General features: G+C 39.3%; 1 protein-coding gene across 3 annotated transcripts in view; it reads left to right on the top strand.

The window, feature by feature from the left end:
* kif14 (kinesin family member 14) overlaps window positions 1-16,770 on the top strand; it is a 112,563-nt gene that overhangs the window by 46,067 nt on the left and 49,726 nt on the right. For all 3 annotated transcript variants that reach the window (XM_060830203.1, XM_060830204.1, XM_060830202.1), the window contains exons 16-18: window positions 4,408-4,565; window positions 9,447-9,594; window positions 10,922-11,071. In XM_060830203.1, the coding sequence (XP_060686186.1) occupies window positions 4,408-4,565; window positions 9,447-9,594; window positions 10,922-11,071 (456 nt within the window). The remainder of the gene's footprint in view (window positions 1-4,407; window positions 4,566-9,446; window positions 9,595-10,921; window positions 11,072-16,770) is intronic.

Raw genomic sequence — 16,770 nt, 5'->3', positions numbered from 1 at the left:
GGGACCCTGTGAGGCAGCAGTGCTAACCACTGAACCACTGTGATTAGATTAGATTACTTACAGTGTGGAAACAGGCCCTTCGGCCCAACAAGTCCACACCGACCCGCCAAAGCGCAACCCACCCATACCCCTACATTTACCCCTTACCTAACACTATGGGCAATTTAGCATGGCCAATTCACCTGACCCGCACATCTTTGGACTGTGGGAGGAAACCGGAGCACCCGGAGGAAACCCACGCAGACACGGGGAGAACGTGCAAACTCCACACAGTCAGTCATCTGAGTCGGGAATTGAACCCAGGTCTCTGGCACTGTGAGGCAGCAGTGCTAACCACTGTGCCACCGTGCTGCCCACAATTGTTAAAGTGCACTTGAGAATGTAACTTTTTAAAAAAAGTTTTGCGATTTTACATATGAAAAAACTGATACCAACATTCTAAAAGATGAGACACTTAACAAACAATCCAGATATTTTTCAATATATAATTTCAGTTACATCACACTGGAAACTTTTGCTACAATCACCTGATGAAGTGCTCTGAAAGCTAGTGATTCCAAATAAACCTGTTGGATAATAACCTGGTGTTGTGGGATTTTTAACTTTGTACACCACAGTCCAACACTGGTGTCTCCAAATCATAAATATTTGAAGGTCATCAATTTTGTTTTCAGTTCAGAAGAATCTGGGATGAGGGCTGAGCTCAGAAATAAGTTTCATTTCTCCACCAGGGTACTTCAGAGAAGTACATCACTCAGAAAGTATTTAGTAGGTAAAGCTTTCAATCTAAGAGTTTGCATAGAAATCTGCAGGTTATTAGAATTGGAAAAGCTTAAACTCTCAGATTTGTGGAAAAGTTCATGTCATGTTCCATATTTCAAAAGGATTCATCAAATTGGCTTCACCATCCACAGCCAAGAAACTGTAAGGGATCAGTCAAGTAGAACCTCGAGGTATGAGATAGTGGTGTAATCTCTTAGGACTTGAGACTGTGTAATGGATAGTGTCGGCAAACACATCAAAACTTCACTTTGCTGTGTGTTATAAGCTCTTTCTAATAACTTTCCATATTTGGATAGCATGACCTTTTAAAATACTTCTGCTTTCATGTGATAAACCTACATTTTTAAAGCAAATATGTAGCCTCATATAAATATGTTTCAGTGACTAACCATCAGTTGAACTAACGAAACCAAAAAAAAAGTGATTTATTAATTACTCCCGGTGCTACGAGCTAGTGAGGGCAGGAATAGGAGGATAGAGCAGATGAATGCATGGCTGAGGAGCTGGTGTACAGAAGGAGGATTCACATTTTTGGATCACCGGAACCAGTTTTGGGGTAGAAGTGACCTGTACAAGGAGGACAGATTGCACCTAAATTGGAAGGGGACTAATATACTGGCAGGGAGATTTGCTTGAGCTGCTCAGGAAGATATTTTTAGATTACTTACAGTGTGGAAACAGGCCCTTCAGCCCAACAAGTCCACACCGACCCGCCGAAGCATAACCCACCCATACCCATTCCCCTACATTTATCCCTTACCTAACACTACGGGCAAATTAGCATGGCCAACTCACCTGACCCGCACATCTTTGGACTGTGGGAGGAAACCGGAGCACCCGGAGGAAACCCACGCAGACACGGGGAGAATGTGCAAACTCCACACAGTCAGCCGCCTGAGTCGGGAATTGAACCTGGGTCTCAGGCGCTGTGAGGCAGCAGTGCTAACCACTGTGCCACCGTGCCGCCCACTGTGATCTCTGCAGTACTCTCCAAGTCATTACTTGCTAAACAAAAAAAGAACCATATGTTCCTACTGTCTTCTGTATGCCAACCAGTTTACTATCATATCAGTACACTACCCATGACTCCAGCACTTTAATTTTACACATTAATTTATTTTGTGGGACTTTGTTGAAAGCCTACCGAAAGTCCAAATAAAACGTATCGACTGTCTCCACATCATCTACTCTACGAGTTACATTCTCAAAGAATTGCAGCAGACTTGTCAAGCATGATTTTATTTTTGTAAATGCGTGATGACTCAGTCTGATCCTGTCACTGTTTTCCAAATGGTTATCTATTAAATGTTTTAATTTAGCCTTTAGCATCTTCCACACTATCCATGTCAGTCTATATTTCTGTTTTCTTTCTGCCTCCATTCTTAAATAGGGGGCTAAACTGGCTACCCCACAATCCGTAGGAACTATTCCAAAGTCTGTAGAATCTTGGAAGATGACCACCTATTTCTAGGCCCAATTCTTGAAGAAGGGCTCATGCCCGAAACGTCGAACCTCATTCCTGAAGAAGGGCTCGTGCCCGAAATGTCGACTCTCCTGCTCCTTGGATGCTGCCTGACCTCCTGCGCTTTTCCAGCAACACATTTTCAGTTCTGATCTCCAGCATCTGCAGTCCTCACTTTCTCCTCCAATTCTTTAAGCACTCTGGGATATTAATTTTTCAGGGCTTGTGGATTTCTCAACCTTCAGTCCCACTCATTTCCCCGATGCCCTACTGATACTGATTTCCTAAGAGTACCTCCCTCTTGGTAAGTCCTGTGCTCCCCAACCCTTCTAACATGTCCTCATTTGTGAACACAGGCCCAAAGTACATATTTAGTTGGTCAATCATTTCTTTGTTCCCCATTATAAATTCCCCTGTCCCTGACTATAAAGGTTACTTGTCTTCACCAATATTTTCTCTTCTCGAACGCATAGAAACTTTCATGTTTTCTACAAGCTTAATCTTGTACTGTATTTACTCTTTCTTAATCTATTCCTTTGTCTTCCTTTGCTGAATTCTACTCCTTAGACTTGTTGGATTGTTTTTCATAGAATCCCTACAGTGGGGAAACAGGTGATTCAGCCCGTAGAATCCACACCAACTTTCTGAAGAGCATCCCACCCAGATCCATCCCTTCCTGCATTTCCTATGGCTAATTTACCCACCCTGCACACCTCTCAATACTTTGGGCAATTTAGGATAGCTAATATGCGTAACTTGCATGTCTGTGGATGGTGGGATGCTCAGAGCACTCAGAAGGAACCCGCTCAGCTATGAGAGAATGTGCAAACTTCACACAGACAGTCACACAAGGCTGGATTTGAACCTGGGCCCTGAGTGTTGAGAGACAGCAGTGCTAACCATTGTGCCACTTAATTTGTCTGCTATCTCTAATTTTCCTTATTAAATCACGATTTGGCCACCTTTTTTTGTTTCATGTTTGAACCAGACTGGTTAGAAACAATTTTTGCAGTTCACCCATCCCACTGGTTGCCTTTGCTTTGCACTATCATCTCTTTTAAATAATGCTCTCTAATCTATCAAAGCCAACTCATGCCTCATGCCATCATAATTTCCGCCTCTTAGATTTAATTGTCGAATCAACTATGCTATCTGAATAAGGAACTCTGTGATGTAATGGTTGCTTGGCCCAAGGGGCTTAACACAACTTGATTACCAATAGTTTCCTTCTCATTACATATTGCCAAGTCTAGGGGGGGTGATCTGTTCTCTCGTGGGTTCCTGAACATTTTGGTCCAAAAAAAAAACATGTGTATACACCAGGAATCTACAGTATCTACATCTCTTCTATGGTATTGTTATTTGATTTGCCCAATCCACATGCAGATTAAAGTCATTCATAGCTACAGATGTTCCTTTATTCCATACATCTCCAATTTCTTGTTCAATCAATTCCCAAAATCGCCCCTACAGTTTGTACAATCCCCACTAATGTTTTTACTCCTTGTGTTTGTCAGCTTTACATACAGATTGCACATCGTACCTACTGGTCAGGGTTACGACAGAGGCATATTTCAGTTCCTTTTTGAGAGTAGAAATTATTTTAATCTATACCTAATTTCTATTAGGTGAATTTAGGATTAGCATATAAAGGGTAAATTAGGTTGAAGCTATTTTAACATTTAAATAGAAAAATGTGATACAACTACTGAGAAAACAATTGATTTATGATTTGCTATTGACTATTTTTAAACCAATATTATGAATTGGTTCTGTATAGTTTAAAAGCTTGTACTGAGCACAATTGTTTATACTTTCAAATTATTGTTAAAAGTTTGATCTAAAATGAGTAGGAAAATGAAGCTTGCCAATCTGTTGTGTTCGTGCATATTGAATAGAAATGTCCAAATTTCACTGAAATGGGCTGTTTGGCTTATCACAGATATATGGAGAAGCTTTGGAGTAATTTGTTGCTCATTCTTTTTAACAAGAGAAATTGTGTCTTTGATAGGGGAGATGAAATAGGGAGAGGGCTGAAGGTAATCAGCTTGGGATGACATTTATTAAATAGACCTCTGGAGGATTGTTTAATGTTGAAATTTAAGTCTGAAATTATTTAATTTGACTCATGTTTGCTACAAGTATAAATCTTTATTTTCTAGGGGGACAGAGTGATTATGGGTGGTGATCACTACTTTAAATTTAATCATCCACTGGAAGTTCAGAATGGACGAGCATCTTCTGGGAGTGCACTATTTGGAGATGGTCCCAAAGATTTTGAATTTGCAAAAAATGAACTTTTACAAGCTCAACAGGCAAGGTAAAACAGCATGCTGATAACTATTTTGAAATTTGAGTTAGTAAATTAAAAAGGATAATTTGATGCACGTAATCTTTTTGACTTAAGCTTGTAAATTATATAGTCAAAATGTTTTGGGTGAATGCATGTGCATCATTTTTCTAAAATTGTCAAATTTTATGCAATGATAGGATTGCATTTTATCGTCTTTAATTTTAGAACATATAATCAAATCTTTTAATCACAGATTCTGTCCACTTGTAGCTTTCTGGGCTTCTCTAAGTTACAGCCACTAGATGAGGTTATTATGAGCTTTTAAGTGTTGGGATGGATATGTTTCTTCTTGTATTCTCTGTTAATGAGCAAAACACTATGTCTGATGATGCTTCATCCTTACCAAGTGCTTCTCCTTGACAAGTTGCTATCTGGAAGATTTAATAAGGTTGTTTTAAACAAAAGAAAAACGTGCATTGGAAAAGAAAGTATACTTACACGTGTAGATTTTTCAAAAGGCTTTCAATTAGATCCATTCTGATTTGTTCTTGAACTCAAGTTATCCACTTCTGGTGCATATCCCTCTATTTGTACCAGCTGTGTTTATTGACAGTTTCAGTTGATCCAAAGTATTTTTTTGGGGATAGTGTTTTTTTTCCCTCTACAGTTTGCATGAAAAACACTTCCAGAATTTACTCGTAAATGATCTAGCTTTAATTTTAATGTTGTGCCATTTTTATTAAGCATTCTATTGCATGAGAAAACATTTTAGGGTTTATTTTACTCAAGTAAAGTGCCAATTTCAGGGAGTTTCATGTAAGTTTTGCTTCTGAGTGCTAGTGTTTTTTCTCACATAAGTTTATGCTGCTCATTTCATTCTGTAAGCACCACATCTTAATGGCACTGTGCTTGAGCTATTGTGGAGTCACTGACTGAACATTCTGGGGTTTCTGGCATCATATATAAAGCCCAGCAGTACAGCAGGTTAAATGCTGCCACTTAGGAATACCCTTCACAGTGTGTGTACTGGGAAGAGGAAAAAACAAAAAGCTTCTGAGGACACATCGGTGGTATGTGTGACACTTCATTATGAATGTAAGCTCATGTTCATGAATGCTTTGCTATTTTACATTACCCATCTGTTCAACTATCATTGTAACTGCAGCTACACGTAACACTCAGCTTGCCTGCTCCAAAATGCAGCATTCTTGTATTATATGGCTTACTTGGATGACAAGACAACTATGTGCAAAAGTGCACAATGACACCTTGGATTGTCTTTGTAATTTCTGGACCTCAAGTAACACTTTTAAGTGATGATTTATTCTGATTACTTCTACTTCACAGAGATGACTATGATCGATTAGTAATGACCCATGACATGATCAAGATTGCTTGTAACCAAGGCTTGTATCTTTCTTGACTCAGTTTCAGATGCAGTGCATTGTAATGTTGAAATATCTGAATAATGGAATTGCTTTTGAAGTGCCTGCCATCACTTCCAAATAAAGCCTGTGTGCTCAGACAGAAATTAACGTGTAGTTTGCCCACTCTGAGTGTAGTTGCAGCCATTTTCCATTTCAATTTTCATACTTTATTTATGATTAATTTGAGGATGGAAAGCAATACAGGTTGGACTGTAGAGTGAGTCACAGGCTCAACCTATTAATAGAGAGAAATCCTCAATCCTTCATGTTTATTTCTTCCTTGCTGTCATTGTTGACCCCATCAGTTGTGAGCTTCCACACTTCTCATTCTTTTCAGTGAAGTCTTCCTGTTCAAGGTTTGTGTAAAGATTTGTAGCTTGAGTGCCGGTTGCTGTAGTTGTGGGTATATTCGTTGAGCTGGGAAGTTGATTTGCTGACGTTTCATCCCCTATCTAGATGACATCTTCAGTGTTTTGAAGTCTCATGTGAAGCACTTGCTGTACTGTCTCTTCTGGTTTAATGGTTCAGTTTCTCCTGCTACCGGTTGTTAATTCCAGTTATTCGTTGTAGTGACCAGTGTATTGGGACTAGGTCGATGTGTTTGTTGATGGAATCCGTGGATGAGTGCCTTGCTTCTAGAAATTCTCTGGCTGTTCTCCATTTGGCTTGTCCTATGATTGTGTTGTTCCAGTTGAATTTGTGGTCCTTGTCATCTGTGTGTATGGTTTCTCGGGGCAGCTGGTCATGGTATTTAGTGGTTAATTGGTGTTTGTGGATGCAGATTACGAGTTGCCTATCTGTTTGTCCCATGTCGTGTTTTGTGCAGTCTTTTCATGGAATCTGATAAATTACGGTGGTCTTACATATGACAGGTATAGGGACTTTTGTTCTGGTGAGTTTTGGTTTTGAGCATGGCTGTCTGTTTACATGCAGTCATAAATCCCTGCATGTCAGAGAAGTCTGGCTGTCCGTTCTGGACGTCTTTTATTTAAGATAGCATGGCTAGTGAGTTTGGTTGTGGCATGTCCTCATCACGTTGTTTGTCTGATTGGCATCTGCTAATGAAGTTTTGGAAATATCTGTTCTTGGTAAAGTAGAGGTCATCTTCTTCTCTTCGCATGTTGGGAGGCTGCATTGTGGGGTAACCCTTTTGAACAGGCAACAACTTGCCAGAACAAAGGACCTTATATCCATCATGTGCAAGAGTAACGTAATTTACAAGATTCCATGCAAAGACCGCATGAAACATTATATTGGATAAATAGACAGACAACTAGCAATGCACATCCACAATACCAACTAGCCACTGAACACCATGACTAGCTGCCCCTAGAAGCCATAAACACAGATGATAAGGACCACAAATTCGACTCTGACAACACAACGATCATAGGACAAGCCAAATGGAGGAGAGCCAGAGAATTCCTAGAAGCATGGCACACATTAACGGACTCCATCAACAAACACATCGACCTAGACCCAATTTACCGGCCACTACAATGAGCAACCAGTGACCAGAAGCAGCAAGAACAGAACTAAATAAATTCCAGAAGAGACAGTACAGTAGCGCTTCACAAGAGCCTCCAAAGCACTGAAGATGTCACTTAGACAAGGGACAAAATGTCAGCAAATCAAATTCCCAGTTCGGCAAACATACCCACAACTATGAGACAGAGGAATAGATAGGTCCTAGTAATAGGGCATGACAGTAGAAGAATGGTTATCCAGTGGGGTATTAAAACTATTCAGGATCATTTCTTCATTAAGGAACATCCCTACAACTAAGACCAATCTTCAAGTAATTGAAATTTGGATGGTGCTGACTGTCAACGATCCGCCCCCTCCACTACAGGTAGCCCATGACCTCCAATGCACTCCTCCCACCCTTAGCACCCTGCACACTGTCATCAAACCTCACAATAGACTTTACTTACTACAGTGGTGTTCCCTCTTAACAGCCCCCTTAATTTTTAGTGAGCAGATATCCAGGATTGATCATGGCTCACCTCTGACTGACTTGGAAGGCTGGGCCCTAAAGGTGAGTGACTCCCTGACTAATCTCTGAGCAAAACCCTAACTGACTTGCTTTGTAGCCCTGGATTGGTAGCACAAGATCTGCTGGACTGACTGTGACCTACACCTTAGTCTGACCTTGACTGTCCCAGTTTGCTGATTGGGAATAAAGGCAGTTTGCTGATTGATCTTGCCCAAGTTCCTTTACTGAGATTATATGCAGCCCTTGACTAACTATAACAGGACCCCCTGACTAATTTTAGTCACCCTTGATTAGACCAAGAACTGCTTCTTTTTGATTTTGTGATATTGTGATTTGGCCAAAGTGTATGAAGTATATTTGCTGTGTTAATTGCTGACACATGCTGTAGATGTTACGTTGACATAGGATGGTGCTGCACAGTCATATGTTCATCTGTCTGTGCAACTCCCCAACTTTAATAACCATTAAATCTGACAACCATCACAAGCTCTCTGGCTTTGTGTTTGTGCTTAAAAGCCATATGAGACAGAAGTATGGAAAGACTTTAAGCTGTGACTGAAAGGACAAGACACTAAAAAAGAAGAGAGAGCAAGTAATGAGCTCTGGGGTACCAATGCTTCTTTGCATGTGTTGGGTGCCTGTCTCTGTGCAAAATAGCCTGGAAGCTGTATTACAATGTAAGGTGTCGGTGCACTCCATAGTGGAGCATTGAAGTGGAAAACAGTGCTCTATGTGGACTGTTAATATGAATGGTGTGAAAGTGAAGCCAAGACAGCACATTCCTCCCATCAGAGTTTCTTTTTTTTTGTTTCTTATCTCCAAACTAAGTATTAACATAAGTTATTGGGTTACATGCAACAAAAGCCTACAGTTTTTTTTCTTTTATAAGAACGATTGGGAGAATTGGATAGAAATGATAACATTTGAATGATTTTGATTAGGGCAATCTTGCACGAGTGATTGAATCAGTACTGAGGGCTAATTTTGAATCTAAGGAGAGGTTAGGTACAACTTTTTAAGCTGAGGATAGGCAGGCCCTCTTAAGGAGCAATGGTAGTGTCCCTACCCTTGGACAGAGAGGCCTGGGTTCAAGTCCTACATGCTCCAGAGGTGTGCAATAATGTCTCTGAACAGGTTGATAAGCAAAATAGGTTAAAGAAAATAAACATTGAACATGACATCCTCTCCCAGTTCCTTAGTAGAAATAGAATCCATAAGAACTTTGATAAGGAAAACTGATGAGGTTTAAAAAGAAAGTCAATGGTTTTATGCTGAACAGTGGAATGGCACTAATTGAATCGAGCTTACAGAGTGAGATGCAACCGTTTTGGGCTTAATAAACTCTTTGTGCTATAGAGTTCCATGTTTCATAACATTATTGGTATGCGTGGAAATGATCACACAAATGATCAAGTTGAGGAATTACACAGCTCTAGATTCTCTATTTTTTAGTTCTTCCTCTTTTTTTTCTTTTTGTTTTGGCAGACTTGAAGTTGAAATTGAAGAAGCACGATTACAAGCCAAAAAAGAAATGATGCAGGGGATCCAAGTTGCAAAAGAAATGGCTCAGAAGGAGTTATCTAGTCAAAAATCACTGTATGAGAATAAAATAAAAGAACTGGAAAAGGAATTGGTAATTTTTTTAATGCATTCTCATATGTATTGTTTATCAGCATTAATTTCTGCTAGTAACTGATATGCTTGAAACATTTTATCATTTGGAGGATACACAATTGGAATGAAGTGTGTATTGTGCTGAATTTTCTTGTGTGGTTCCATTCTTTTTGTGTGGCTGTTTGATGTGTTGCTAGTTGGTGCATGAAGTGAGTTGTGAAATGTAGGAAACTGTATTCTGCTGGGTAGATGTGTGAGGATTATAAAGACTAGGCTATTTTACTTTGAGTTTAAATGTGAAACAATGTATTGTCAGCTGTAATTTCAGCAGTTGTGAGAGTTAGTGCCAGTTGCATCCATATTTTGAAAATTACTGCATTAAAACACAGTATTATGTTTTGTCAATTGGATGTTTGTAACTTTTTAGAAAATTGTACAATGTTAAAAGATAAAAATAGACAATTTCAGGTCTATTCTCTACACAGGCCTCTGTCACTAGGTCACCCTTTAGTTACATGTGCATAGTCCTTGACACTGGCTTCTTTAAAGCCAGCTCTCAAAGTGAACAGAACCTCTGACATGCCTGTTCGTATCTGTCAGCCCAGGTCTCCCTGACTGGGGCTGTTAACCTGGTCCAGTCAGGGAACTCATATATATTTTATGAGAAGCACCTCATTGTTCTGATCACCCCAAAAAGAATCTGAAATGTCACTTTGCTTTTCAGAAAGAACAAGATAATGTTTTTCAGACATACTTCATAGAGAAACCATGTATGTTAAAGATATCACGTGGTGATCATCATATTGGAGGATGGAGAAAAAGAGGGTAGTGCATTAAAAACAAGGCTTAAGCAGTGTAGTACTTAATTAAACTTTGAACTGTGATTACAGCAGTGAAAACACTGCCATAGATCCTTTATTGCTCTTGTGTACAGTAGCTTATGTAACTGGTTTGGGCTAATCAGACACATATCTTGGCATAAAACAATAAAAACAAGGAAAAAAAATCAGTGAGAGAATCAGATTTAATGTTTTGATTTGGAGATAACCTCGGAATAACTCTTCTGAAAAAGCTTTGTCTTGGAGTCAAAGCTCTAACTCTGCTTCTCTCCCTACATTGCTGTCAGACCTGCTGAACTTTGCTAAACTTTTCTGTTTTCAGTTCAAATTTCTAAATGTCCACAGTATTTTGCTTTTATTTTTATGTATCTTGGCACTTGGTTTGTATGTTAATTCACTATCTGGTAGAATGTTGTTTGCTTTGTTCCATTACATCCAGCTTATTTGAAGGTGAAAACATTTAATCCATTTGAGAATATTTCAAATTTTCTTTCTTTAATGGTTCAGGTGAAGGAAAGCCAAAAAAATATAGAAATTGAGGAGCTGCAGAATGTAAAAAAACAGCTTAAACAAGAGATGCAAGTAAATAAGCAACTTGAACAAGCGGTGGCAGTGAATAGGAAGCGATTGGAGCTGGAAGCCTTAGCAACCAAACAGGTACAGTAAGATGAAGAATGAATTGAGTAGGTTCCAAGTGTACAAACCTGCCTCCAATATTGTTAGTACATTGGTACATCACATTGAGATTGGTTAATTTTGGTACTGTTACGGACTAGGCCGCTCAAAATTATGGACCACTCAAAACATTCTTGAGCAGACAAACCAGACCATAACTTTGCAATTTGTTTTGGTAGATGTACAGTGAAAATTACCTGGAGAAAGCTAGCTAGGTTGATTACTAGATTTTAAAACAGGCAGAATTTATTCACAAAATTACACAATGAAACGCAAAGAACAGAGTAAAGAACCCCTATTGAACTCAGTCTATCCAAACTAGACTTAATTATGCTGTTCTGAATATACACAAAAGTCCCAATAAGCAAAGCTCCTGAAAAAACAGTTAAAAGAGCAGAAAGAGAGAGAGAGTGTGTTTCCACACAGCTTACTGTTGGACTCCCAACTAGATGGACTGAACTGAACTGCTCAGCTAGAGAGCTGACCACTCCCCTTTCATTATACAGGCCACTTCCAAATCATGACCATTTTGGCTTGAAGTCTTATCTGTTTACATATAAACAAAAATGTCTCTCAATACCCTTTAATCTCTGTATCAAACCAGTCTAATCGGCACCAGGAGCGGTCTATTACCCCTCTGGAAAAAAAACCAAGAACACAGTATTCTTGAAAAAAGGGATCAGCTTTGTGATACCTCCCCTCTTTTTTAAAAAAATGAACCATCAATATCAAAAGATGGCTTCATTTTTAAAACCCTTCAAAAACCCGGTTAGTAGTCTAAACACGCATATACACTATAGTAATTATAAACATGCAAACACGCACAACCACATGTAAATTCAGGCGATGGCACACCCACCACTAAACACCTATGTATCATTTGAGTCTTGATAATGCATCGGCAATCACGTTTTCACGATTTACTGCATGCACAATTGTCAAATTGAATGGCTGTAACAACAAGCTCCATCTAAACAGTCTGGCAGTTTTTGTCCTTAAATTTTTCCACAAATGGCGCTGGTTTATGATCAGTGTATACGATTGTTTCAGATGCATTCCTGGTAATATAAACACTGAGATGTTGTTATGCCAACAAAAAACTTAAATTCAACAGTGGAGAAAGAGACTTTTTCTGTTGATGAACGTTCAACTTCCTGGAAAAATACTCAATGGGTTTTTCTATCCCCTTGTCATCCTCCTGCAGGAGCACTGCACTAGCACCCACATCACTGGCATCAATAGCCACCTTGAAAAGCTTCGTGTAATCCAGTGTGGCTAATACTGGGACAGTGGTTAACACAGTTTTTGGGCTGTCAAATGCTTTTTGACAGTCCACTGTCTACTGAAACATCTTGCCCTTTTTTAACAATTCTGTGAGTGGAGCAACCACAATGCTAGAGTGCGGCAATACTTTGGGTAAAATCCACTCAATTCCAAGAACTGAAATACTGCTTTTTTTTGTTGACGGTGTGGGAAATTCCCCAATTACTTTTGTTTTTGCATTCCGTGGGGCCATTTGTCCAATAACATGGCCCAGGAAGGTGACTTGGGCTTTGGCAAATTCACTTTTAGCTTGGTTTACCACCGAGCCAGCCTTCCAAAGTCGATCGAACAAGTCTGATAAATGCTGGAAATGTTCCTTCCACCAGTGACTAAAAATCACCAGGTCATCGATATACACCACTCAGTTGGGTAATCCGACAATGACCTTATTAGTCAGTCTCTGAAAAGTAGCTGGAGCGTATTTCATACCAAATGGCTTGACTTTGAACTGATATAGTCCATTTGGCATTACGAAAGCCGAAATTGCCTTTGACTTGCTAGTAGCCTCTGAGCAAGTCCAACTTGGAAATGTAAGTTGCTCGTCCCACTTTTTCGGCACAATCCTCCAACAGGGTTGAAATTGGATATGCATCAATCTTTGTAATGGCATTGACTTTGCAACAGTTCAAAGATAACCGTTGGATGTCATCTGGCTTTGGCACTATGACTATGGGTGAGTTCCAGTCACTGTCGCTCAATTTGATTATGCCATCTTGGAGCATGCGCTCTATCTCCTTCTGAACCTGTGCCAACTTTAGAGAGTTGCGCCTCTAAGGATGTTGCTTAATCGGAACAGCATCTCCTATATCTACATCATACACAATTAGGTTAGTAATTCCCAATTTATTTCAGCGTATTTCCCCACGTGATAGCAATAACTCTTTCAGGTCATTTCAATTTTCTTGTGGAAGGTAACTCAGTAACTTATTCCAATTTTTGACAACTTCCTCAGCGTCCAATTCGATTTGAGGAATGTTCAATTCAGAATCTTCTGAACTTGCTTCTTCCTTCTGTGCTGTAATCATTAACACCTTCTCCTCTTGCTTTCCTTCCCTATCAAAATACCTTTTGAGCATATTCACATGACACACTGAGATTTCTCCCTATTTGGAGTCCTTATCAAGTAGTTCACCTCACTCAATTTCTTAATTTGATAAGGTCCACTAAACCTTGCTTTTAAAGGTTCACCTGTTACTGGAAGTCACACAAGTGCCTTATCCCCAATTGCAAAATTGCGAATATGTGATTTCTTATCCGTTTCTTGTTTCATTGTACACTTTGATACTTTTAAATGCTGTCTAGCCAATTCTCCAGCTCTATTTAATTGTTCTATAAAATTTGACACACAGTTCAAATGGGTGGTCTCCAAATTCTTACTTATTCATTTCTCCTTAATCAATTTTAACGGTCCTCTTACTTCATGCCCAAATATTAATTTAAATGGACTGAATTTGTTCGATTCATTCGATGCATCTCTGATTGCAAAAAGTACAAATGAACCTCCCTTATCCCAATCATCTGCATTGTCCTGACCATAAGTCCTCAAGATGGTGTTTAGTGATTGATGCCATCTCTCGAGCACTCCCCACGATTCTGAATGGTATGCAGTAAATTTGAATTGCTTTATTCCCAAGTTATCCATAACTTCCTTGAATAGTTTGGATGTGAAGTTTGATCCTTTACCTGACTGGCTCTCTATTGGTAGTCCGCATCTACTTAAAAAAAAATTGAGTAATTCTTCTATAACCCTTTTTGCTGTGATGTTGTATAATGGGATTGCTTCTGGAAATCTAGTTGACTCATCCATTATTGTTTATAAATACTTATTCCCACTTTTTGTTTGAGGTAAGGGAGCTACACAATTAAATTAGATTCTTGTGAAAGGTTCCTCAAATGCTGGAATAGGTATTAAAGGTGCAGGTTTTATTGCTGCCTGTGGTTTTCCGATTAGCTGACATATATAACACATCTGGCATAATTCAATTATATCTTTGTGTAGTCCAGGCCAGTAAAAATGTCTTTGTATTTTAGTCTGTTTTCCTCACCCCTAAATACCTCCAAGTGGTAGCTCATGTGTCACTTGTAGCACCTCCTTTCTATACCCTACTGGCAGAAGAATTTGATGAATCTCTGCCCATTTCTCACCTGCTTGAATGTGTGATGGTCTCCATTTCCTCATTAAGACATTATTCATTCAGTAATAACACAGGGATGCATTCACTCTCCTCTGTAAGTGTCTTTTGATACAATTAATTTAAATTCTCATCTTTCTGCTGTAATTCAATCTGCTTAGAGCTAAAGATACTTGCATGTTTACCTATTTGCTCCTGCTCTGTGCCATTTACCTGGTCAAAAAAAGTCTTGGATAAAGCTATGTCAGCTTCCGTATTTGGGCCTTTAATTTCCCCTGCTTCAGCTTGTGCCTCTGTGATCTTGTGACTACACAATCAGCGAAAATTCCTAGATAAACATCCTTCATGACTACAGTTGCCTATGTTTCCATTGGCTTTTCAACTAGAATAGGTAGCACACCTATTGGTGAACCAGCTACATCATTTGTAAGGACAAGTTGTATTCTTGGAGCTGAGAGTTTGTCCAGTACTCCTGCCATGAATTCTCCACTCTTCCCTGAATTCTCTAGCCTCACTTTACATAATTGAGCACTTTTTGTGTCACCATGAATTCCTGTTACCAGTATATTTTTCTAGCAATAGTCTCCTCGTCCTTCAGCTTTCCAGACTGAGGATCCTGTATCCCTCAATAGTGTAACCTCTACCTGCTACTCCTGACCTATGTGAATAAACTTTATTTTTGCATGTACATGTTTAAGCAGATCTGGCACTTCCTCCTTAATTAACCTCTGATCATTTTGTACACTCTGATGTAGTTGTCTAACTTCCCTTATGCTTTTTGTTACTAGTCCAACAAAACTCCCAGGCTTGTCTGGCTTTCTCCTAGCCCACCAGCATTGTGGATTTTGTGTGTTCCACATTATTACAATGAAAACACTGGAGCTTTTTAACTTTGTCCCACTCAAGAATTTCTTTTTTACCCTATGATAAGTTATCCTTATAATCTCCACTGAGATCTACCTTTCCCTTTCCACGTGAGGATTTCTCTTTGCCCTAATTTCTATCCCTCATGGACTGAAATTGATTCTGGAAGCCAAACTGTGTTTTATGGACCAGCTCATAATCACCAGCCACTTCAGTTGCTAACCTTGCTGTTTTAACTCTCTGATCTTCCATAGGAGGTCGCTAAGGCTAGCTTCAGCCTTTATCTCCAGTCTTTTAAGCTGTCTTTCCTTCTTAAGTGTTAGTTTTTAAAGTTCAAAAGCTCTCTCTTTTTCTTTTTCTGCTCTCTCTTTTTCCCTTTTGTCTGCTGCTCTCTTTTTCTCTCTCTGTTCTGCTTCTCTTTCTTTTTCCCTCTCTTCTGCTTTTAGTTGTAACTCAAACTGTTTCATTTCTGCTGCCTTTTCCTTATCTCTCACCTCTAACTCATGCTGCTTCATTTGCAATCAAATTCTTGCAACCTCTATAGACTCTGATGGTTTCCCCGGTAAGTTTAAATGCTGAACTACTGCTGTAATGATCTTTCCTTCCCTCACAGAAGCAGGCAGCTTCAATTCCAGCTTCTCAGCTAATTCCTGGAGCTTGGTCTTATTCACGTTTTACACTTCCAAAGTCACTGCATCCACTTCCAGAAAACTTTTGATGATTGAAAAGGCCATTACTATCCCAAGCTTTGTCTACCCAACCAAACCAACACCCAAAATAAAGACACTAGCACCTACCACTCCTGCAAAGAGCCCCCAATCTGTTATGGATTAGGCCAGAGCACTCGAAACATTCTTGAGCAGGCAACCCAGACCATAACTTTGCAATTTGTTTTGGTGAGTGTACAGTGAAAATTACCCGGAGTAAGTTAGTGAGGTTGACTACTAGGTTTTAAAACCGACAGAAATGTATTCACAAAATTACACAATGAAGCACAAAGAACAGAATAAAGAACTCTACAGAACTCAGTTTATCCAAACTGGACTAAATTATGCTGTTCTGAATACACGCAACAGATCCAATAAACAAAGCTCCCTAAAACACAGTTTAAAAAAAAATGGAATAGATGCTTACAGGTTAAAGTTAGAAGGGCAGAAAGAGAAGGAGGGTTTCCGCAAAGCTCATTGTTGAACTCTTAACTAGTTCTGGACTAAACTGAACTGCTCAGTGAGAGAGCTGACCACTCCCCTTTTATTATACTGGTCATTTCCAAAACATGACCATTTTGGCCTGAAGTCTTATCTGTTTACATATAAACAAAAAGGCCTCTCAATACCCTTTTAATCTCTGTACCAAACCAGT

The sequence above is a fragment of the Hemiscyllium ocellatum genome, chromosome 9, assembly GCF_020745735.1.
Source record: "Hemiscyllium ocellatum isolate sHemOce1 chromosome 9, sHemOce1.pat.X.cur, whole genome shotgun sequence".
Taxonomy (NCBI): domain Eukaryota; kingdom Metazoa; phylum Chordata; class Chondrichthyes; order Orectolobiformes; family Hemiscylliidae; genus Hemiscyllium; species Hemiscyllium ocellatum.
The sequence above is the reverse complement of the archived record's forward strand: the minus strand, read 5'-3'. Positions and strand labels throughout refer to the sequence as shown.